The sequence below is a fragment of the Bombina bombina genome, chromosome 2 (assembly GCF_027579735.1).
Source record: "Bombina bombina isolate aBomBom1 chromosome 2, aBomBom1.pri, whole genome shotgun sequence".
In the NCBI taxonomy this organism is placed as follows: Eukaryota; Metazoa; Chordata; class Amphibia; order Anura; family Bombinatoridae; genus Bombina; species Bombina bombina.
In genome coordinates this window covers 758,705,244-758,728,640 of record NC_069500.1, presented here as the reverse complement: position 1 = coordinate 758,728,640, position 23,397 = coordinate 758,705,244, and the positions used below count along the sequence as shown (strand labels likewise).

At 39.5% G+C, this 23,397-nt stretch overlaps 1 protein-coding gene across 1 annotated transcript in view; it reads left to right on the top strand.

Moving 5' to 3' along the window:
* Positions 1-23,397, top strand: part of JAK3 (Janus kinase 3) — a 362,782-nt gene that overhangs the window by 44,988 nt on the left and 294,397 nt on the right. Inside the window, exon 2 of the mRNA XM_053702872.1 lies at positions 8,180-8,363. Coding sequence (XP_053558847.1) covers positions 8,180-8,363 — 184 coding nt within the window. The remainder of the gene's footprint in view (positions 1-8,179; positions 8,364-23,397) is intronic.

Below are 23,397 nucleotides of genomic sequence, written 5' to 3'. Positions count from 1 at the left end.
TGGCTCATTGGATCAGCCAATCCGATTGAACTTGAATCTGATTGGCTGATTCAATCAGCCAATCAGATTTTTCCTACCTTAATTCCGATTGGCTGATAGAATCCTATCAGCCAATCGGAATTCGAGGGACGCCATGTTGGATGACGTCACTTAAAGGAACCTTCATTCGTCGGTAGTCATCGTAAGGAAGAGGACGTTCCACGCTGGAGGCCTTGAAGATGGAACCGCTCCTCGTCGGATGGATGAAGATAGAAGATGCCGCTTGGATGAAGATGTCTGCCGGTCCGGATGTCCTCTTCTGCCCGGATAGGATGAAGACTTCTCCCGCTCCGGATGTCCTCTTTTGGTCCATCGGTGCCCGGATGGGTGAACACGACTCAAGGTAGGGAGATCTTCAGGGGGTAGTGTTAGGTTTATTTAAGGGGGTTTGGGTTAGAGTAGGGGTATGTGGGTGGTGGGTTGTAATGTTGGGGGGTGGTATTGTGGGTTTTTTTTACAGGCAAAAGAGCTGATTTCCTTGCCCCGCAAAAAGCCCTTTTAAGGGCTGGTAATAGAGCTGTTAACTTTTTTAATTTAGATTAGGGTAGGGAATTTTTTTATTTTGGGGGGCTTTGTTATTTTATTAGGGGGCTTAGAGTAGGTGTAATTAGCTTAAAATTCTTTTTTTGTAATTTAGTGTGGTTTTTTTGTAATTTAGTTTAGTTTATTTAATTGTAGGTAATTGTAGGTACTTGTAGTTAATTTATTTAATTTATTTATTGATAGTGTAGTGTTAGGTTTAATTGTAACTTAGGTTAGGATTTATTTTACAGGTAATTTGGTAATTATTTTAACTAGGTAGCTATTAAATAGTTAATAACTATTTAATAGCTATTGTACATAGTTAAAATAAATACAAAGTTGCCTGTAAAATAAATATAAATCCTAAAATAGATACAATTTAATTATTCGTTATATTGTAGCTATATTAGGGTTTATTTTACAGGTAAGTATTTAGTTTTAAATAGGAATACTTTAGTTAATAAGATTTAATTTATTTTGTTAGATTAAAATTATATTTAACTTAGGGGGGTGTTAGGGTTAGACTTAGCTTTAGGCGTTAATACATTTATTATAGTAGCGGCGAGGTCCGGTCGGCAGATTAGGGGTTAATACTTGAAGTTAGGTGGCGGCGATGTTAGGGAGGGCATATTAGGGGTTAATACTATTTATTATAGGGTTTGCGAGGCGGGAGTGCAGCGGTTTAGGGGTTAATAACTTTATTAGAGTAGAGGCGAGGTCTGGTCGGCAGATTAGGGGTTAATAAGTGTAGTTAGGTAGCGGCGACGTTGGGGGTGCAGATTAGGGGTGAATAAATATTATGTAGGTGTCGGCGATGTTAGGGGAGCAGATTAGGGGTTCATAGGTATAATGTAGGTGGCGGAGGTGTGCGGTCGGCAGATTAAGGGTTAAAAATATTTATTATAGTGGCGGCGATGTGGGGGGGACCTCGGTTTAGGGGTACATAGGTAGTTTATGGGTGTTAGTGTACTTTAGAGCACAGTAGTTAAGAGCTTTATAATCCGGCGTTAGCCCAGAAAGCTCTTAACTACTGACTTTTTTCTGCGGCTGGAGTCTTGTCGGTAGAGGGTCTACTGCTCACTTCAGCCAAGACTCTAAGGAAGATCCCATTGAAAAGATAGGATACGCAATTGGCGTAAGGGTATCTGCGGTATGGAAAAGTCGCAGCTTGAAAGTGAGCGTTAGACCCTTTCCTGCCTGACTCTAAATACAAGCGGGCGGCCAAAAGCAGCGTTAGGAGCCCTTAACGCTGCTTTTGACGGCTACCGTAGAACTCTAAATCTAGGCATTTGTATTTACAAGCTAAAGCTGATTTACAAGTGTTTTATATTAACGCTGCCAAGCGTGAAACTGCACATATCCAGAGATACTACTATTAAAATAAACTACTTATGCACCAGCCAGGCCTATTGCAACTCAGCATTACTGATATTGATAATAATCCAGTGGGAGATATCCAATAATATTTTGATACAATTATCTACTGAGTATAATTTGAGCAAGTCTCGCAGGGTTTATTGTGATTATTTTGTAACAACACTGAAGTGTGGTGTCGTACATCTATAATATACTGTTTAAACATCAGCATAGTCTGCTGTGACCCAGTAACACTGATTTAAACTAGATTCCAGTGGGTGTTTTCTTAACCCTCTAGTTACCCAATAGTAATAACACTTTTATTTTGTAATTAAAGTAATACTCATTGGAGGCATTATGATTCCCTCATGTTAAGTTGCTAATGCTGTCTCTATTTTCATGTTACATCAGATCTCTAATACTTTTATTTGAGATTGACTAATTATATCGGTTTTCCTAATCAAGACAGCAGTTAGCATATTCAGGTTTATATTTAAACGTACTCTACAACCGTAAGTCAGTAGCTTCACTTTCCAATTATATGCTCAGCTCAAGTAAGTAGCTATAGTCTCATGCAGCCTAGCTTCATCACCTACTATTAACCCCTACTTTTGTATTAGTATTCAATCCCATTGTTTATAGGCTCATTACATACTATTAACCACTGAAGCTTATATATTGGTTTCTATCATATGGACATGAATACATACTCAATATAGCTTTCATATATCCACTAATGATAATATGAGTGATGCCTACTTGTCCTAGGTACACAGTGAATTCATTTGGGATCTAATACACAGGTTGGTGCCTACTGTACCTTGGCACTTCACGTACAACTAGCAGTTTGCTATCATTTTTGATACACAGCAGCTCCTTGTATTAAGAATAGGAACTCATTATTAGGATATATAAAGTACTCATTCAGAGTATATTAATAATTTGATGTCCTTAATAGCCATTGGTACAGTTCCTATTATATTGGGGCCACAGTGACGCTAACACATAAGCATTCACTTTAATTCATACGCTGACCGTCCTCCATTTCGTAGTTTTAATTGTATGTATCTTGTATGTTTTGATTGTTTTTAATATTACAAATAAAAGTTATATTTTATTTCCAACCTATCTGACCCCCTTACAAACTAATATTGAGATAATGTCCTTTAGTCTTTAAGATTGCTTCACTATTATAAGCTATTAAGTGTATACTTTTGTTGGATAGTCTCGACTATCCAATTAGTGTTTCTGCTAAGTATTCTCTCTATACACAGCACCACCCTTGGAACTCACAGGCATTTTACTGGAGTACCCTTTAACCAGGCAACAGTCCGCTCAAATATTTAGTAGTGCCATTGGTCATTTCTTTTGGTTTCCACAATCCCAATCTCGACTGGCACAGGTCCGAAATTTTGTCATGGTCCCCGCAATGTATTTCCACTTGTCTTCGGAAACCAGTCAAAGTCTTGTGCACTTCTTCTGTATCTCAATTGCCAGAGGAGTACCGAGAGTTCCTAGTCCTAGATGTTTTTGACAAAGTGCGTGCCGGTACATTGCCTCCTCACCGGTCTTATGATTGTGCCATAGACCTGCAACCCAGAGCTATTCCTCCTCGGGGTCGGATTTACCCTCTGTTTGTTGCAGAGAATTGTGCTATGGAGGAGAATGTTGCCAATGATCTGTCGCTGGGAATCATCCGCAAATCCTGCTCTCCTGCAGGGGTTGGCTTCTTCTTCATGAAGAAAAAGGGTGGCGAGTTAAGACCATGCATCGATTAAAGGGGCCTTAATCTTCTTACCATTAAGAATGCTTACCCTATTCCGCTCATTACGGAACTCTTTGACCGCCTCAAGGGAGCTACAGTCTTTTCTAAACTTGATTTGAGAGGCGCATACAATCTTATTAGGATTAAGGAGGGCCACAAATGGAAAACAGCATTTAACACCAGGAGTGGGCATTATGAGTATCTTGTAATGCCCTTTGGCCTATGTAATGCTCTAGCTGTTTTCCAGGAATTTATTAATGATGTCCTACGAGATATGTTGCAACAGTATGTTGTGGTGTACTTAGATGATATCCTCATACACTCAACCACTCTTGAGGCTCATCAATCTGATGTTACATGGGTGCTTCAGAGATTACATGAGAATGGCCTGTTTTGTAAACTCGAGAAATGTGAGTTCCATCAGACTCAAGTAACCTTTCTAGGTTATGTAATCTCCGTTGCAGGGCTCTCCATGGATCCTGACAAGTTGTCTGCAGTCCTGCAGTGGCCTCGCCCAGTTGGTCTTCGCTCTATTCAACGTTTTTTGGGCTTTGCCAATTACTATAGGAAGTTTATTAAAAACTTTTCTTCCTTGGTCAAACCTATCACTGACATGACCCATAAGGAGAATGATCCACTCCATTGATCACCTACTGCCAATAAGGCTTTTGAGAGTCTTAAGACTGCATTTGCTGCTGCTCCAGTTCTGGCTCATCCTAACCCTGTCCTGCCTTTCATTCTTGAGCTCAATGCATCTGAGACTGGAGTAGATGCCCTCTTGTCTCAACGTCCTACGCCTGACGTTCCTTGCATCCGTGCGGTTTCATCTCTAAGAAATTGTCTCCGGCGGAGTGCAATTATGAAATTGGTGACAGGGAATTACTGGCCATAATTTTGGCACTCAAGGAATGGGGGCATCTTCTAGAGGGTACTAGCGTACCAGTGCTCTTTCTTACTGACCACAAGAATTTGACTTATCTTTCTGAAGCAAAACGTTTGTCGCCCCGACAGGCCAGATGGGTGCTATTTTTGTCTCGGTTAAATTATGTGGTCTCCTACCTGCCTGGTAGTAAGAATGTTAGGGCTGATGCCCTCTCTCGACAATTTTCGCCTCTGTCCAAGGAGGAGTCTGTACCTATTCCAGTTATACCTCCTGACCATATTTTGGCTACCATCCATACTAATCTGACTTCTCCCTTGGGGGAGGAGATCCTGGCTGCACAAAACAATGCACCTCCTGAGAAAACTAGTGGTAAGTGCTTTGTTCCTGAGAATCTTCAAACTAAACTATTGCACACTTACCACTATCCTAAAGCTGCAGGTCACCCGGGCAAGAACCAAATGATTTGGTTTGTCACTCGACAATTCTGGTGGCCAGGTCTTCATTCTGATGTTGCTATGTATGTTGCCTCCTGCTCAGTCTGTGCACAGAATAAGACTCCTCGACATCTTCCTTTCTGTCTTCTTCAACCTATTGCCAATGGTGAGCGACCTTGGACACATCTTTCCATGGATTTCATTGTCGAGCTTCCTGTTACCAATGGCAATACTGTTATCCTAATGGTGGTTGACCGTTTTTCTAAAATGTCACATTGCATTCCCTTGAAGAACCTGCCTACCGCTCAGGAACTTGCTTCAATTTTTGCCAGGGAGGTCTTCCGTTTACATGGGTTACCCAAGGAGATATTCTTGGACTGGGGTAGTCAGTTTGTCTCCAGATTTTGGCGTTCCTTTTGTGCTCAAATGGGGATCCAGCTTTCATTCTCCTTGGCATATCACCCTCAATCCAATGGGGCTGAGGAACGGTCTTATCAAGCTCTGGAACAGTTCCTCCATTGCTATGTCTCAGATCACCACAATAATTGGTCTGAACTGTTACCTTGGGCAGAGTTCGCTCGTAATAGTGCTATTAATGCTTCCTACCAGTTATCCCCGTTCATGGTGAATTATGTGTTCCAACCATCCTTGTTGCCTGATTCATTCATGTCTCAGGGTATTCTGGCTTTGGAGGAGCATCTCCAGCAACTCCGTTCCATGTGAGTGCAGATTCAGGATTGCCTTCATCATTCTATGCAGCGCCAAAAGTTCCAGGCTGATCGTAGGCATCTGCCTGTGCCTTCCTTCTGCGCCTTCCTACCAGGTTGGTGAGAGGGTTTGGCTGTCCTCCCGCAACTTGAGACTTTAGGTGCCTTTCAATAAACTGGCTCCCCGTTATGTTGGCCCTTTTCGAATACTCCGAGGGGTCAATCCTGTGGCCTACACTCTTGACCTTCCTCCTGCAATGCGCATCTCCAATGTTTTTCATGTCTCCCTCTTGAAATCATTGGTTTGTAATCAGTTTACCACTGTGTTCCCTCGTCCTCATCCTATCTCTGTTGACAACCATGAAGAATATGAGGTCAGCAGCATTTTTGACTCTCGTATGTCCAGGGGCTGCGTACAGTATTTGGTTCACTGGGGAGGCTATGGTCCGGAGGAGCGTTCATGGGTTCCCTCCACTGATGTTCATGCTCCTGCCCTCCTCTGTGCCTTCCATGTCTGTTTCCCCAATAAGCATTTTGTCCTCCCGCGGGGGAGGAGTCTTTGAGGGAAGGGTACTGTCAGGGTTTTTCCCCTGCTTTGTTTGCCATGTGCTGCTGGCAGCCATTTTACTCACCTCTTACTGAATCTGGTGCAGAGTGTCTGATGCTGCTCATTTCCTGCATGCCCTTTTATGGCTGGACTGGTGTACATCATCCGTGTGAGACAGTTTGCAGTCTCAGTATTGTGATGTCATTACTTATTTTTTAAAGGGCCTCTGTTCAGTAAGCCAGAAGAGCCCCAAGTTTAAAAGATGCCCTAATGAGAAGTAATTATGTAAGAATCCCACACTCGGAGAACTTGCTATCCTCTCTAAAACTAGTGGAAAACTTCCCATGTGGAAAATTATATATATTTTTTTCTTTCATTTTGGTACTCACTCTCATCTCAGGTGCAGCAATTACAATTGATTTTTAATATATTTATTTATTGATGTGCCATATATACATATATCATCAGTACAACATAACGACAAAAGAAAATAAGAAAACAAAAAACAGTTGTTTTCATACTAACCATAAGTAAGACATCTTGAAGAAAAAAAATTGGTTTAATACACAGGTCTATATGTAATAATACAGAAACTAAATATACATGTGGGGTAATGTCGATTTAAAAGTTATATTATTATTATTTTATTTTTTTGTTGCAATTACAATTTTAGAGTCTTTGATAACTCCATCTAATAAGCATACAATTTTAGAGTCTTTGATAACTCCATCAAATAAGCATATATTAACATTGTGGTTAAACCTGGATCTAACAATCAGCTTGCAAGGAATACCTGAACTCTGTCACTGGAGTAGCATTAGATCTCGTGTCTTACTCTTTTTTTGTATGCACCCTCAACTGACTTTCTCTCTGCTTTTCTCTCTGAGGTATAAAATAAAAATAAAAGGGGTGTGTGTGTAATTAAAAAGTGTGTGTCCTGTGATGTATTGTGCAGTGTAGTTTGTGTGTTGTATATTTGTATGTATACAGGGCTCAAAATTTCCACTCGCCCACTTTCCCTGTGCGAGTAGAAATTGAACTGGGCAGAGTAGAAAGGTAGATAATCTATACACTGTGCATAATGAGCAGACAATAAGGTTTCACAATGGCTAAACATATGGAAAGAGGAGATGGGATAATGGGTGGGATGTGAACGGGTGATGGGTGGGATCAGAAGTGACATTTTAGCCTGGCTAGTAGCTTAGGACTTGAAACTTTGAGCCCTGATGTATACATATGTGTAGTGTGTGTAAAATACATTTATTTGCAATAAATAAATAAATAAATAAATAAAGAAGGTGTATTCTATCTGTCTCTCTTCCCAAAGTGTAAATCTACAGCCAAAATGAATCTTATTAACATGAGCATCTATAGGGTACGACCTCCATGTAAAATGTTTTCACTGAGCAATCATTTCCCATTGACTGATTATAACTTTATTCACTGAAAATAAGTGACAAGCCAGTGCAAACACCATGAAGATTAGAGTACTGATACCAAGTTATATATTCCAAAATAGTAACTATTTTGTATTTTTTGCCTTATATTTGTTGTCATTTTCACACAACATTCTGAGCCTGATGATCAAAAACTCGCCAGCCTGCAAAATCTTTGGGAGTTTTTTTTTTTAAATATTATATTGTAATGAATGTGCCTCTTGCTCATATCCAAGACCCTGTATAGCAGTAAATAGCTTACAAGCTAGATTTTGCCTTTCTAAAATTCTTTAAAGGACCTTGCAGTACTGATGAGACTTCTTACATAATTTTGCCAGAGCGGAGAGCTTTAGATCACCAGGCCTTTAGTCTTTTAAAAAAGTTCTTTCAAAGATGAACAGTCTTTTATTTTAAAGTATAGATATAATATAATATGTAAGATTGGTGTAATATTGGTATAAATCAACTTTTACCTTTTATTTAACTGCAGATGTCTGGTGAGAACACACCACTCCTTCGGGGGTCTCGTTCCTGTAGCACCTCATCCAGTGCCATTGGCTCCCTCCGGTTAATTCTGTATGTACCATCATCGCCACTCGCCGACTCCCAGCTAACATTCCCGGGGGGACAGTATGTGGCAGAGGAGCTATGCATCATGGCAGCCAAATCCTGTGGTGAGACAACACTTCCAGATTGTATTTTCATATCTGATAAACTAAAATCTGGGTTTATGAAGCTGCTGCTTCTCTAGGTTTCAAAGAAAAGGTTCAGTTTGTTGCCCAAATATAGAAGTCAGAACCATACAGATTAGTCCCAGGCTAATGCCATTTCATCAGTATACTGATATATATATATTTATATAGAAGCAAATGCAGTTTATAGTGATTGTTTATTTCCTAGTTGTATTATTGCATAGTTGTGTTTACAATTATTATGTTCCCCTCAGAATGACATATGCACTTTTCTTTCTTCTTGACATAAGACTGTTCCTATAGTTTTGTTTCTAGCTAACTTGAGTAAGATAGTGTTGGGATGTATTTTAGCTCCATCCTAAAGTGTTTTTTTTTTCTGGAGGTCTAGATAGAGTTTGTTGAGTAGGTGGGTCAAGTACTGTAAAAAGGTCTAACTAACCACCCCCAAATCCTGATTGGGCCTTTATGGAGTATATATAGATAACCCACAGTATCATTCCTGTTTGCTGGACATGAGAAACTGGACTGTGGACGTACTTTTAAGGCATCATTTTACTGTGGTGATGCAGAGTATCCCTAATACAGTTTCATCTATGCAGATAAACAAATTGCACAGGATGTTGTTGATTTGTGCTATGCTGGATCTAGATGTTCTAGTCTGTATCCACTGCCTGAATAACAGAAAAGAGGGCCTGGAGTTAGTGTTTCTTCAAACAGAAGTATTCATATTGGATAAATATTTTAATTGTTTATACCATTAAGACAGTTCTTTTAACCTTACACTTAAAGGAAGTGGTTAGAACACGTGAGAAGATGTTTTATCACAGATTCAGAGGGAAAAGGGTTTACCCTTCCTCCTCTTTTATATCTAATGTTATTATAGAGGAACTGGCCCCACCTGGTGAAAGATTCTGTTCTGGGAGGTAAGAATTTTTATTTTCCTTCCCAGCTTTTCTTAATGTTGCTGTTTTGGTAATGACTAAGTAACTCCTACAGACATGTAAGAATATAGTCTTAAAAAGCTTTTTTGTTTGTTTGTAAAGCTTGTTATTGATACTGATTGTATTCTATATAAAATAAATCTATGGCTGTGATACCTGAAGGACCTTGCTTTGGTTTCCTGATCAGTGGAACAAATTACGGCCAATATACAAGACAGGTTTCTTTTTCAGTAAAGGGGGTAATAGAGGTGAGCTTTGAAGGCTCCCAACATGGTAAAGTAATGTAAACACACAGGAAAATGCTAAGGAAATAAAAGATCTAAGTTGTATATTTAGACATAAGGGACATGAAACCTACAGTTTCTCTTCCATGATTCAAATAGTGCATGTGATTTGAATAACTTTCCAATTTACTTCTATTATCACATCTGCTTTATTCTCTTGGTATCATAGGTTAAAAGAGCAGCTAAACACTACTGGGAGCAATGCTACCACACCTCTCCTCTTGCATTTTTGTGCTCCACTTTTAATCTAGCCCTTATTATTTCTTGTCAAAGGGTTTTGGTTACTGATGAGAATGTGTTTCTGAAATAGAAAATGGGTCATTAAAAATATATTGAAAATGTGTAATCTTTAACCAATTGTCATTTAACCCCTTTAATGCTGAGAATCTGAGACATCAAACCCCTGTGCTAAAGGTTTTTTTTTTTTCATTAACCTCTACATTTCACATTTTCATGTGAAATACCCATGCAAAACATACTTTCTTTTCAGCAGACCAAGCACTTTTAGAAATTAGCTTTTCAGAAATACCTAAATATATGGCCACTGTATAAAATGCAAATAGCTTGTGAGAGATTATTTCATATATATATATATATATATATATATATATATATATATATATATAGTCATCCAAACACCAGTATATCCCACACTTGACAACCGCCTGGGTGCAAACTTGAAACAAGATATAACCACCAAAAAAGATGCACTCTCTCAAGTCTTTTTTTGGGTGAAGTAAACAGATTACTTTATTAGGAACGTTTTCGGGGATCTAGTCCTCTTCGTCAGCATAATCAAATGGTGAACACAGCAAACATTTATAGTGTAAAGCAATTAAACAAAACTCATACCAAGCTTGAACAGTGGCGCCAAACATCCGCCCTGGAACGCAGCTTGCGTTCCACTGACTCATAAGACCGGAAGTAGTGCATACGTCACTTCCGGTTATGTGATCCTATACATTATACAACAACTGATATATCAATCTAAACCGTGTGATTTAAGTGTCAAACTTCTTATAGTGAAAATAAATATAAACCCTCCTTTGGTGGAAGTATAATCACAAGACTAAATATAAAGATATATTTACTGCTTAATGTTGTCAAGGCAACCAACGTTACTCCTTGTTGCCATGGTTACATATACACAAATGGCGATATTTTTCAACAAGCAAGTTTTACATATTCAGGACCGTACGCAGGATTTAAGCATATACCAGGTCCTTTACCAGCCTGCCTTCTATTCTGTGTTAATGTAATAAGATAAATTATGATAGATTTATATCACAGATACCACTGTGCTCGACTGCCTAATATTAGTCTATTAGGATGCCTGTTACCATCAACAAGCTCCAGGATGTCATGTTATTTAGCACTTTTGTGTCTGCCACTTTACTATCATAAATATTTGATACACATCAATAGTGATGCCCCATCAGGTTCAACTATTAGGGACTATGGCTTTACCCTATACACCACTAGCCGTAAAAAAAAAATGTTTTTTTTAAAAAAAGGATCATGCACATAAATAATTCATCTAAAGACTGTATTGTCATACTTATGATGTTCAAATATTGCTGCAATTAAAATCACAGTTTTCTGTGCTGCCTTATTATTGATTATATTCAGTAAAGATGGCTTAATCAACCATTGTGGCTATTATTCAACTAATATATACACCTTTGTTTTTAACATTTCAGGAACTAGTGCAAGACTCAACAGGCACTAAACCAAGCATCTACATACAACACATTCCCAAGTTAGTTGAAACTTAAGATAAATATGGAATGTCCATTCTTCCATCTCTCTATGAGTAGATAGATAGAGTATCTCAGCCCTTCCACCTTGTAGTCATAAATGCCAGTCTAATGTGTAATAACTGGGTAACCACTCTAAGACTGCCAGACTTCCACTAGCCAAAAGGGATACTAGATGTTCCCTATGGTTCGTGCTGTGAGACCATGGTCGGAGAAGGCACCAACAAGTGGGACCCCTACCCTAAACCAGCTACACAGAGTCATAGCGTCACCGGGATGTACCCCAAGTATGTAACACACTCTGACGGCACTACAAGAGGGCTTTAAAGTCCGGCACAGTATTTAGACCACCTGGGAAGATCGTGCCCAGCCGGTACATCCATTGTGCTTCCCGCTGTAACAATATTTTGTTTCGATCACCCCCCCTATCCAAAGGGGGTCATGATCTATCAAGGTGTATCTAATAGATGATACTGAATGACTTTTCATCGCACAGTGCCTCGCTATGGGTTGGTCAGTGTCGCCATTCCGGAGTGCCAGCCTAATGGCATGTCTGTGATTCGCCATCCTCTCTCTGAGGGTCCCTGACGTCTTTCCCACGTAGAACCGGGAACACGGACATACCAAAAGATACACAACAAATGTTGTACACGTTATTGAGTGTCTAATGACATAGTTCTTATTAGTGTGTGGGTGGTGAAAGGATTTGGTGTTGATTAGCCCATTGCAGGTAGTACAACCTAAACAGCGGTACGACCCTTTGATGTTTGTCTTCACCCCGGTAGTATAACTATATTTGGGGTCCGTTCTGACCAACAGGTCCTTCAAGTTTGTACCCCTTCTATAGCCTACCATTGGTTTCATGTTACTAGCAAAAGACAGTTTAGTATCCGATGATACTATGGGTCAATGTGCCCGGACTATGTGTCCCATTCTCTTAGTGGTAGGTGCAAATGTTCAAGGCATAATCAATTTGTCCTTAGATTCTTGTCTGTGTTTTCTTGTGAGTAGTTCCAACTGTGTTAGTTGCGATACCTCCTCAATTGTTTCTTTAATCAGATTTGGTTTATAGCCCCTTTGGACAAATTTCTCACCAATCCCAGTCAACTGGGAGACTCCTGTTAATTTGTCTGAGTGTTGCGCATTGCCCTAATCATTTGGGACTTGACAATGCCTCTGAGTAAGGCTGGGGGGTGACAACTGATGGCTCTGAGGATAGAGTTCCTATCCGTCGGTTTATTGTACAATGTTGTCCCTAACCCCTGCACTGTTTTGAATATATTTAAAGGGACATTATACACTAATTTTTTCTTTGCATAAATGTTTTGTAGATGATCTATTTATATAGCCCATGAAGTTTTTTTTAGTTTTGCTTATTTTTAAATAACATTTCTCAGATTTTCAGACTCCTAACCAAGCCCCAAAGTTTTATGTGAGTACTGATGTATACCTTCTCCAGCTTGCTCCTGTTTGTGTAAAGGGTCTTTTCATATGCAAAAGAAGGGGGAGGGGGGGAAAGTGTCTTATTTCCCACTTGCAGTGGGCTTTCCAGCTACCTTTTCAACAAAGCTAAACTGAAAGCTTCTAAGTAAGTTTTTAAACAGTTTTATACTGGATTTTTATATCAGTATCTGTGCATCTTATTCTTTATAGTAGTGTCTATTACATGCAGTTATATGAAAATGAGTGTACACTGTCCGTTTAAGTCAAGAAAACTGATTATTTGTTCATTGATAGTCATCTTGAACCTGACCGTCGTGTCTGTATTATTGAATGTACAAAACCATGTATGAAGATCATCCAGGCCCCCTCGCCATATAAAAAATATGTCATCTATGTACCTGCGGTAAAATACGATAGACGCATCAGATTTTCCCCACAGGTACATGTTTTCAAAATGTGACATGAAGACATTAGCATATGAGGGGGCCATGGATGATCCCATGGCGGTACCTGCCGTTTGCAAGTAGAACTTGTCTTCAAACCTAAAATAGTTTTTGTGAAGGCAAAATTCTATAAAAGATAGTACAAAGTCTATAGGAGGACTCTCATACAATGGATTATTAGTGAGATGTTCCCTAATCGCCACCAGGCCCTCCTTGTGCGGTATAATGGTATATAGGCTATTCACATCCAGGGTGACAAGAATGTCACCCTGTTGGACTTGAACAGCACCCAATTGTCTGATAAGGTCGCTGGTGTCCAAGACAAAAGAGCGTGTGTCTCTGACAACCGGTTGTAGTAGAAAATCGATGTACTGTGCCACCGGTTGTAACAGGGACTGGACAGCGGACACTAGGGGGCATCCCGGGGGTTTCTCTAATCTCTTGTGGATTTTAGGAATAGTGTACAAGACTGGGATCCTAGGGTATGAAGTAGTACAAAACTTTCTGATGTGATCTGTAATGAAACCCTGTTCAAAACCCATCTTGATAAGAGCATCTAACTGTCATTTGAACCCAGGTGTTGGATCTGACATTAACGGAATATATGTGGACTCATCTGAGAGTTGTGCTATAATATCCTCCCTGTAATCAAAATAATTAAGGAGGACAATGGTCCCGCCCTTATCCGCTGGCCTCACTATTATAGAGGGGTCCTCTTGCAGAGTTTTAATAGCTTTCCTCTCTTCATGTGTCAAATTGTTTTTCCACTGTGTGTTGTTTCTATCATTATCCTCTTGTAGTGCCGTCAAAGTGTGTTACATACTTGGGGTACATCCCGGTGACGCTATGACTCTGTGTAGCTGGTTTAGGGTGGGGGTCCCACTTGTTGGTGCCTTCTCCTACCATGGTCTCACAGCACGAACCATAGGGAACATCTAGTATCCCTTTTGGCTAGTGGAAGTCTGGTAGTCTTAGAGTGGTTACCCAGTTTTTACACATTAGACTGGCATTTATGACTACAAGGTGGAAGGGCTGAGATACTCTATCTATCTATCTACTCATAGAGAGATGCAAGAATGGACATTCCATATTTATCTTAAGTTTCAACTAACTTGGGAATGTGTTGTATGTAGATGCTTGGTTTAGTGCCTGTTGAGTCTTGCACTAGTTCCTGAAATTTATAGAACAAAGGTATATATATTAGTTGAATAATGGCCACAATGGTTGATTAAGCCATCTTTACTGAATATAATCAATAATAAGGCAGCACAGAAAACTGTGATTTTAATTGCAGCAATATTTGAACATCATAAGTATGACAATACAGTCTTTAGATGAATTATTTATGTGCATGATCCTTTTTTTAAAAACATTTTTTTTACGGCTAGTGGTGTATAGGGTAAAGCCATAACCCCTAATAGTTTAACCTGATGGGGCATCACTATTGATGTGTATCAAATATTTATGATAGTAAAGTGGCAGACACAAAAGTGCTAAATAACATGACATCCTGGAGCTTGTTGATGGTAACAGGCATCCTAATAGACTAATATTAGGCAGTCGAGCACAGTGGTATCTGTGATATAAATCTATCATAATTTATCTTATTACATTAACACAGAATAGAAGGCAGGCTGGTAAAGGACCTGGTATATGCTTAAATCCTGCGTACGGTCCTGAATATGTAAAACTTGCTTGTTGAAAAATATCGCCATTTGTGTATATGTAACCATGGCAACAAGGAGTAACGTTGGTTGCCTTGACAACATTAAGCAGTAAATATATCTGTATATTTAGTCTTGTGATTATACTTCCACCAAAGGAAGGTTTATATTTATTTTCACTATAAGAAGTTTGACACTTAAATCACACGGTTTAGATTGATATATCAGTTGTTGTATAATGTATAGGATCACATAACCGGAAGTGACATATGCACAACTTCCGGTCTTACGAGTCAGTAGAACGCAAGCTGCGTTTCAGGGCGGATGTTTGGCGCCACTGTTTAAGCTTGGTATGAGTTTTGTTTAATTGCTTTACACTATAAATGTTTGCTGTGTTCACCATTTGATTATGCTGTCGAAGGGGACTAGATCCCCGAAAACGTTCCTAATAAAGTAATCTGTTTACTTCACCCAAGAAAAGACCTGAGAGTGCATCTTTTTTGGTGGTTATATATATATATATATATATATATATATATATATATATATATATATATATATATATATATGAAAAAAATGAGTTAGGATAATATATCTAACTATTTTAAATATTACAACCATTTTAAAACTAAATAAAAAAAGTGAAAAGCATTTTTTATCATATATGCATATTCCTTATGTTATATTTAGTGTAGCAGTTGTTTCCGGATGAACAGTAATAATATCTTGCTAGCTATAAGAATATAAAAACCCTTTTTAATGGTGGGGCCCTCCTTTTTTAAAATGTGGACTCTTTAGAACTTCCAGAACCCTAAAATAGGACCAGTGATGGAAGCTATTATTCATTGTTATGACAATCCCCTGGTAGCTGGATAGACATAAGGCTTCTTATTTAAAAAAGAAAGGTTATGGCTTTCAAATAAGTGGTTGGATTTCCCATTATGTATTGCTATGGGCCGTTAAAGAGATACCCCCTTTACTTTGTTCCATATTCCTATGGTATGATCAAGTGATCATCTGATAAGCCACCTATGCATGTAAACCCTCATTTTAAAGATGGGTTGCTCATCTTTGAAAACAATAAATAACCTGCCCAATGTTAGTGTATTAATATGTGTCTTAGGTTAACGCACACTAAAAGTCCCCTAGCCACAGGTTATTGATATTTGATATCATAATCACTCCTTATTTAAAAGGAAAGATACATTAGGTAGATGCTTGACATTTTAATAGCAATGACCTACTAATGACAGAGGCTAAAGACCACGAATGGACTCAAAGATACTCCTCTTCAATAAAACCTTGGTGACTAGTTAATACAGTGATCAACTACAAATTAGAAGAAAATGTAATCCCCTCCAATTCAAACCAAGTCACTTCAAAATCTTTGGCCCGTGATTGCACCAGGGTGTTCCCTGATCTGGATGGATTTCTTCTGGCATTCAGGAATGAGTCACAATTAGTCTCAAAGCTTTTAGAGCTTTTTTTTTTTGTATGACATCATTTTTTTAATTCTTTTTTACCGGAAATCATCATAGCATCTATATAATGGAATATATCAAACATGACAGGTACATCCTTCAAATCACAGGCTAACAATCTGTGGCAGATGGTTAGGTAATGAACCACCGTGAACATGAACTATTTGCCACCCCATAAAAAAGTGCCCTGGTCTTGACTTTCTTGGGCAATGGATATACTGAAAACTGCATTGGCTAAATCAATTATTGTATGACACTCCCCTGCATCTTTGTAGATAAATCTGTTCTACCAGTGATACCATTATTGGCCGCAGGATGCATCTGATTTCTTTGCAGGACAGACAGGTGCATACCTACCTCCAATAGCACATTGAGGGTCTCCCCTATTCCCTTGTGCAACTTTGGCAACCTGTACAGATACACCAGGGTAGCAGTAGGTCGTATAACCACTTGTGTTCATTTAGCCTGTCCCCATTCAATTGGATTCAGTACTATGATGTGTTGTATACGGGGTGAGAATCCACATATAAACACTCCTCACTCTTGATAGTTTACCCAAGCAGAATGTCTATTCCCAAAATAGGACTATATTACGAGTTGAAAGTAAACAAGATCACGTGAGCTCAATCATGATTTACCCTAGAATGATTATCGCAACTTCTCAACTCTGGTTAACTCTTTCACTAAGCATAAAAGTGTCACAAACCACAACAAAAATACATTACAAAGTACGCTCACACTCATAATAACACATCTAATAAAAATGTTGCGCACAAAAGTTTTAAAGGCTCAAAGATATGAAGTCTCAGGTAATAGAAAAAAGGCAGGCAAAGGGCTTTAACATTGAGATACATACATATACATTTCTAAAGATGGATATGTATTTATATATATATATATATGTGTGTGTGTGTGTGTGTGTGTGTGTTCATATGTATTTATATTTGTATATATGTATTTACAGACATATATGCACATATAAACACATACATATATATGCATACATATACAGTTGTAATCAAAATTATTCAACCGCCATTGCAAATCGGGTTTATTGTCAAAATTTACAGACTCAGCTGTTTGCAATGAACAAATCAAACCAAAGCAATTGAAATATCTCAACACAACAAATGATTCAAGAGGTTTCCCCAAATTCAACTGAAAATGCAACTTTTAATGAATTTTGCAGCCTCAAAATGATTCAACCCCTTCATGGCAAGCATCTTTAGTATTTAGTAGAACACCCTTTTGCTGTTATGACCTGCTGCAAATGAGATGCAGAGCCAGACACCAGCTTCTGGCAGTGTTCCTGTGGAATCTTAGCCCATTCCTCATGAGCAATGGCCTCCAGTTCAGTAGTCTTCGTGGGTTTGCGTGCTGCAACCGCCATCTTCAAATCCCACCAGATATTTTCTGTGGGGTTCAAATCATCTGCAACCAAGCCTTGGTGAAATTTGAGCCTTCTCAGAGATGGCATGATATTTTCTCTTAGGATTTCCTGATACTATATAATGTATGGCAGAGATCGTACGAAGAGGATCCTCCACGCTCCATGGCCTCACCTGAACCTGCTGCGTGCTCATCTCCGCTCTGCACCGGCTTGGACCTGGATGTAGAAGGAAGTGGTCCCCGCTTGGAAGAAGACGTCGGCCGCTTGGAAGAAGACTTCACCGCCTGGAACAGGACCTTTTTTTTTTTTTTTTTTTAGATTAGGGATTTATTGGGCACTCTTAAAAGAGCTGAGCAAAGCCCATACAAATGCCCCTTTAGGATTATTGCGTTGTGTGGGTTTGGCGGATTAGGAGTTAATAGATTTATAAGGTTTGTTGCAATGTGGGTTAATAGCGGATTAGGGGTTAATAGTTTTAATAGGTAATTTGCGATGTGGGTTAATGGCGGATTAGGGATTAATACATTTATCAGGTAGTTTGCGATGTTGGAGTTGGTGGATTTAGGGGTTAATAATTTTACTAGGTAGATTATGATGTGGGTGAATGGCGGATTGGGGGTTAATAGTTTAATTAGGTATATTGCATTGTGGGGGGTTGTCCGTTTAGGGGTTAATACATTTATTATTAGTTGCGATGTGGGGGGATTGCGGATATAGGGGTTTTACGTGTCAGATTTATTTTTGTTAGGCGCTTTAGACTTTTACGGAGATTTTAATTTTTTTTCTTCTTAGATGCCGGCATTTTTACTGGCAACTCCAGAAATCTGTATTTACGCACATTTCTGGACATCGCTAGTTTATCCTACTTATGGTACTTTATGAACTGCCGATGCGGTATATGTGATTCCCCCGATGTGCGAGGTGAAATTATGGGCGGCGCGGGTTTCAGCAGTTACGCTGAAGCTTGCGCCGCATATGTAATCTCGCCCCTGTGGCTTATTTATATGATTTTGAGCATATTAGAGCTGACTTTTCTTGTGCTTTTAGGTCAGTAGTGGAGTTCTGTCATGAATACCTTCTGCGTTTAGTACACACTTTACTGTGCAAAATGAAACCTCAGTGCCTGTTGCACCAAGTCTTTCTGCAGGTTTTTTACAGTCACCCAATGGTTTTTCTCAACCTACCTTCTCAGAAAACTGGTTGCAGCCATTGATAGCTTCCTTTTTCTGCCCCATCCAGGTAATGTAATCACTGTTCCTTTAACTTTGAACTTGCGAACTTTGCTTCCATCAGTGTCTCTAGCAACATTCAGTGCCTTCGCTCAAGCACACCTGGTGCAACTAATGAAGCCCTTGATTAGTTGCGTCAGATGTGCTTGAGACAACACCTGTTTTGCATATTTGTGCTGTTTTGAGGGATTCTATTCAGTGGGTTGAATAATTTTGAGACTGCAAAATTAATTTTCAGTTGAATTTGGGGAAACTACTTGAAGCATTCGTTGTGTTGAGCTATTTCAATTGCTTTGAAATATTGCTGTACATTTTGACAATAAACCTGATTTGCAATGGGGGTTAAATAATTTTGATTACAACTGTATAGACACATATATGAGTGCATTGCAGCCCTTTGCAGTTAAGTAGAAGAAAACATGTAAAAGCATATTTATGCAATATTCATATTTAATAAAGTTTTTAACAATGTATTTACTGAAATTATTTCACTTTCCAGTGTTCTGCACATAGTAGAATATGTTCTATGTATTCGTAAATAGATATTCCTATATATGTCTTTATCTATCTTTACCTATATATAATTATATATATATACTATATATTATACTAAAAAACATCATATATATATAGAAATATGTATTTACTAGTCCTAAAGCCCATTCACATGGGCCATTTTTTGCAGTTCATCGGTCCCACCCCTTGCTCTCTCTCCCTCCCCCTCTCTTTTGCTCTCTCTCCCCTTCTCTTTTTCTCTCTCTCCCCCTCTCTTTTGTGCTCTCTCTCTCCTCCTCTCTTTTGCTCTCTCTCCCCCTCTCTTTTGCTCTCTCTCTCTCCCCTCTCTTTTGCTCTCTCTCACCTCTCTTTTACTCTCTCTCCCCTCTCTTTTGCTCTTTCCCCTCTCTTTTGCTCCCTCTCCCCCCTCTCTTTTGCTCCCTCTCTCCCCTCTCTTTTGCGCTCTCTCTCTCTCTCTCCCCCTCTCTTTTGCGCTCTCTCTCTCCCCTCTCTTTTGTGCTCTCGCTCCCCCTCTCTTTTATGCTCTCTCTCCCTCCTCTCTTTTACGCTCTCACTCCCCCCTCTCTTTTGCGCTCTTTATCCCCCCTCTCTCTTGTGCTCTCTCCCCCTCTCTTTTTCGCTCTCTCGCTCCACCATCTCTTTGCTCTGTCTCTCTCCCCTCTCTTTTGCTCTCTCTCTCCATCCCTCTCTTTTGCTCTCTTTCCCCCCATTTGCTCTCTCTCCGCATATCTATTGCTCTCTCTCCCCCTCTCTCCCCCACTCTCTCTCCCCATCTCTTCTTTTGCTCTCTCTCTTCCCCTCTCTTTCCCCCTCTTATTTACTCTGTCCCCCTCTTTTGCTCTTTCTCTCTCTCTCTCTCTCTCTCTCTCTCTCTTCCCTTTATTTTGCTCTTTCCCTCTGTTTTGCTCCCCCCCCTCTTTTTTGCTCTTTCCCCTCTCTTTAGCTCTCTCTTTAGCTCTCTCCCATCTCTTTTGCTCTCTCCCCCTCTCTTTCTATCTCCTTCCCCTCTCTCTCTCTCTCTTTCTCTCTTGCGCGTGCAACCGGTCCCACCCCGCCATGCCCGGCCACTCCCCTGATCACGCCCGGTCACGCCCACTCTCGTCCGGCCACGCCCACTTCAGCACACCGTCACCGTGCTGCATCAGATCAGGTAGACTCTAAGGTCAGGTGTGTTGTCCTCGTGCTGTCTCTACTGCGCATGACAGCTTCGGACAAACACACTTGGCCTTTTATATTATAGGATGAATAAATAAACATAAACATATTCTGCTATGTGAAGAACATTGGAATGTGAACTATTCATATTTTCATATTGGGTTAGCGCAAATGAGAATATGCAATCGTGTTTGCATGAGAGTGGGGTGGTTTTTTTCCACTTTTTTTTCTCCATTAACTTTAATGGGGGAATACTTAAATGCGCAAGTGATATTCTAAATTCAGACTTTTTGCGCTAGTCGGGTTACTGCTATAACAAAAACAGTTTACTTTCCACTCATAATACTAGCACAAACTGATGAGTGCAAAAATCTTACTTTTAGAGCAATTAACGTTTAAGCGGGAGAGTTAATTTGTGCTCCACTCGTAATTTGGCCCATAACCTCCAGCAGACTGGTTACTTCTCCTTGTGCTGCATAGACAGGCTTTATTGCAATAGTCATCCTGCATTGTCTTTTTACGGCTTTCACGTTTTGTCCTCCCAGCCCTTCTCAATTGATAACAAGTGATTCACCCTTGTGTGTTTATGTATCTCCTGGAATAGTTGTCACTTCAGCTATTGTGACAACAAGAACTAGCATGTCGTGGGTCTGTTCTGATTTCCCCACTGCACCCTAATATGAGCATCTGTCCCTGGTAACTATTCACACAAAAATGGTGAGTGTGGGTTCCAGGAACTTGCCAAAATTTCAATCTACCAGGGAAGGAACCACGCACCCATCCCCATTGTCAATTTGTTGCTTGGTAACCTTCCAAACCTCATCCCAAAAATAAAGTTAGGGGGACTGTTATCCCCTCCATCATCCCCTCCATCATCTCAATATCAACCATTCAACAATGTTTCCCCATCCTTTTGTTTAAACTGTTTAGTCAAATCATTCAACTTTGAGAATACTCTCTCACTTCCTCAATCTCTCAGTCTGTTGGGTGTGTATGTCTGTCCGTCTGCATGGTCAACTCGGTCATGTTGCTGATTCTGTTGTCTTTGAGTCACTAGTTGTGTGTGTCACTTTCATTCAAGATAGATCTCATGATATATTTGCACTTTTTACCTTGTGGTTGATTCCTAGATTTTACTGCCCTACAGCTATAGGTTTTTGAAATTGCCATGTCCCCCTTTTTTCCCACCATATCCTTCCCCGCCATAAGGGACAATAATGTTCAGTGCATTTGAATTAATTGCTTCAGCACCTGCATCTTCCCAGTCAACTGTTATTGTCCTATTTCAATTTACATATTGCCTGTAACATGATCCAACCCATCCCAGCTGCTGCTTTTCTTGCCTTTGAGCTATACACTATTAAGTCCAAAAGCTTAACCATATCTCCTATTGGCTGCCTTACTTCTGGATGTATTGGCATTATACATTTCCCAAATGCCTGCCCTGTGGCCAGTGTGGTGCAGATCTAGCTAGCCACACTGAAATTTCAGGTTCTATATCTTGCACCAATTTCTTTTTAAAGGGACAGTCTACACCAGAATGTTATTGCTTAAAAAGATAGATAATCCCTTTTTTACCCATTCCCCAGTTTTGCATAACCAACACAGTTATATTAATATATGTTTTACCTCTGTGATTACCTTGTATCTGGGCCTCTGCAGACTGCCCCCTTATCTCAGTGCTTTTGACAGACATGTAGTTTAGCCAATCAGTGCAAACTCCTAAATAACTCCACGGGAGTGAGCACAATGCTATATATATGACCCACATGAACTAGTACTGTCTAACTGTGAAAACATTTTCAAAATGATCTGAGCTAAGATGCGTTTTTCAACGGTATATATATATATATATATATATATATATATATATAGCCATTGTTGTTGTGGTATTTATTTCTTTTGGGATCTTGAGGTGGTCTAGAAGACCTTCTTCCGTCGCAGTGCAGGTAGAGGTGATATTTTAATGGGTGAAAGCCAATTTAAAGGGAAAGTTCCACCTAAATTTGATATGAGCTTTGGTGAGTGCTGTTATCAGTTTCATTTCTCTTCTTTTTCGCAGAGTGATTGGTGCGAGGTTGGTACAGATTTGGATATTGTGGCCTTCATATTCTATATTATGTTTAGATCTGGCAGCTTTCAAGACTATCTTTTACATGAAAATAATGAAGTTTGACTTGTTGCAAGTTGTTGTGGTTTTGTTAAGGCTGTTTACACGGTCCATTAATAGCTTGTTGGGTTCTATTTCTGGAACCAATTGGTGGAATGGATCCATTATAGTTTATTGGAGGTTCTTGTATGATTCAGGTAGATTTCTGATACGTAGATTGGATATATGTGATCTGTTCTCCAGGTCTTCAATATGGTCCTCTGGTTTAGTGATGTATACAGAGTTGTAATGTATGGAATATCGAAGTTGAGGAATTTCTTCGACAATGTTGTCTAGCTTTTCTTCGATTTCTGCTGTGCGTCCTCTATTTCTCTGATGTCTTTTCGTATATCTGAAAATAGCTGTTTTTAGTTCCTCCTATAATAAGGATTTTATTTGGATCAGGAGTTCCTTGTTTAGGGTTTTTGTGATTTTTTGCTCAGACTCTGTATGCATGCTCACCGTGGGGCTATCGCTATTGGATAAAGGGCTTTTATCAAGAGCTTTTTGCTTTGACTGTGACTTAGAAAGGCATTCCTTAACTGTTTGAGTTTTATTTTTCAT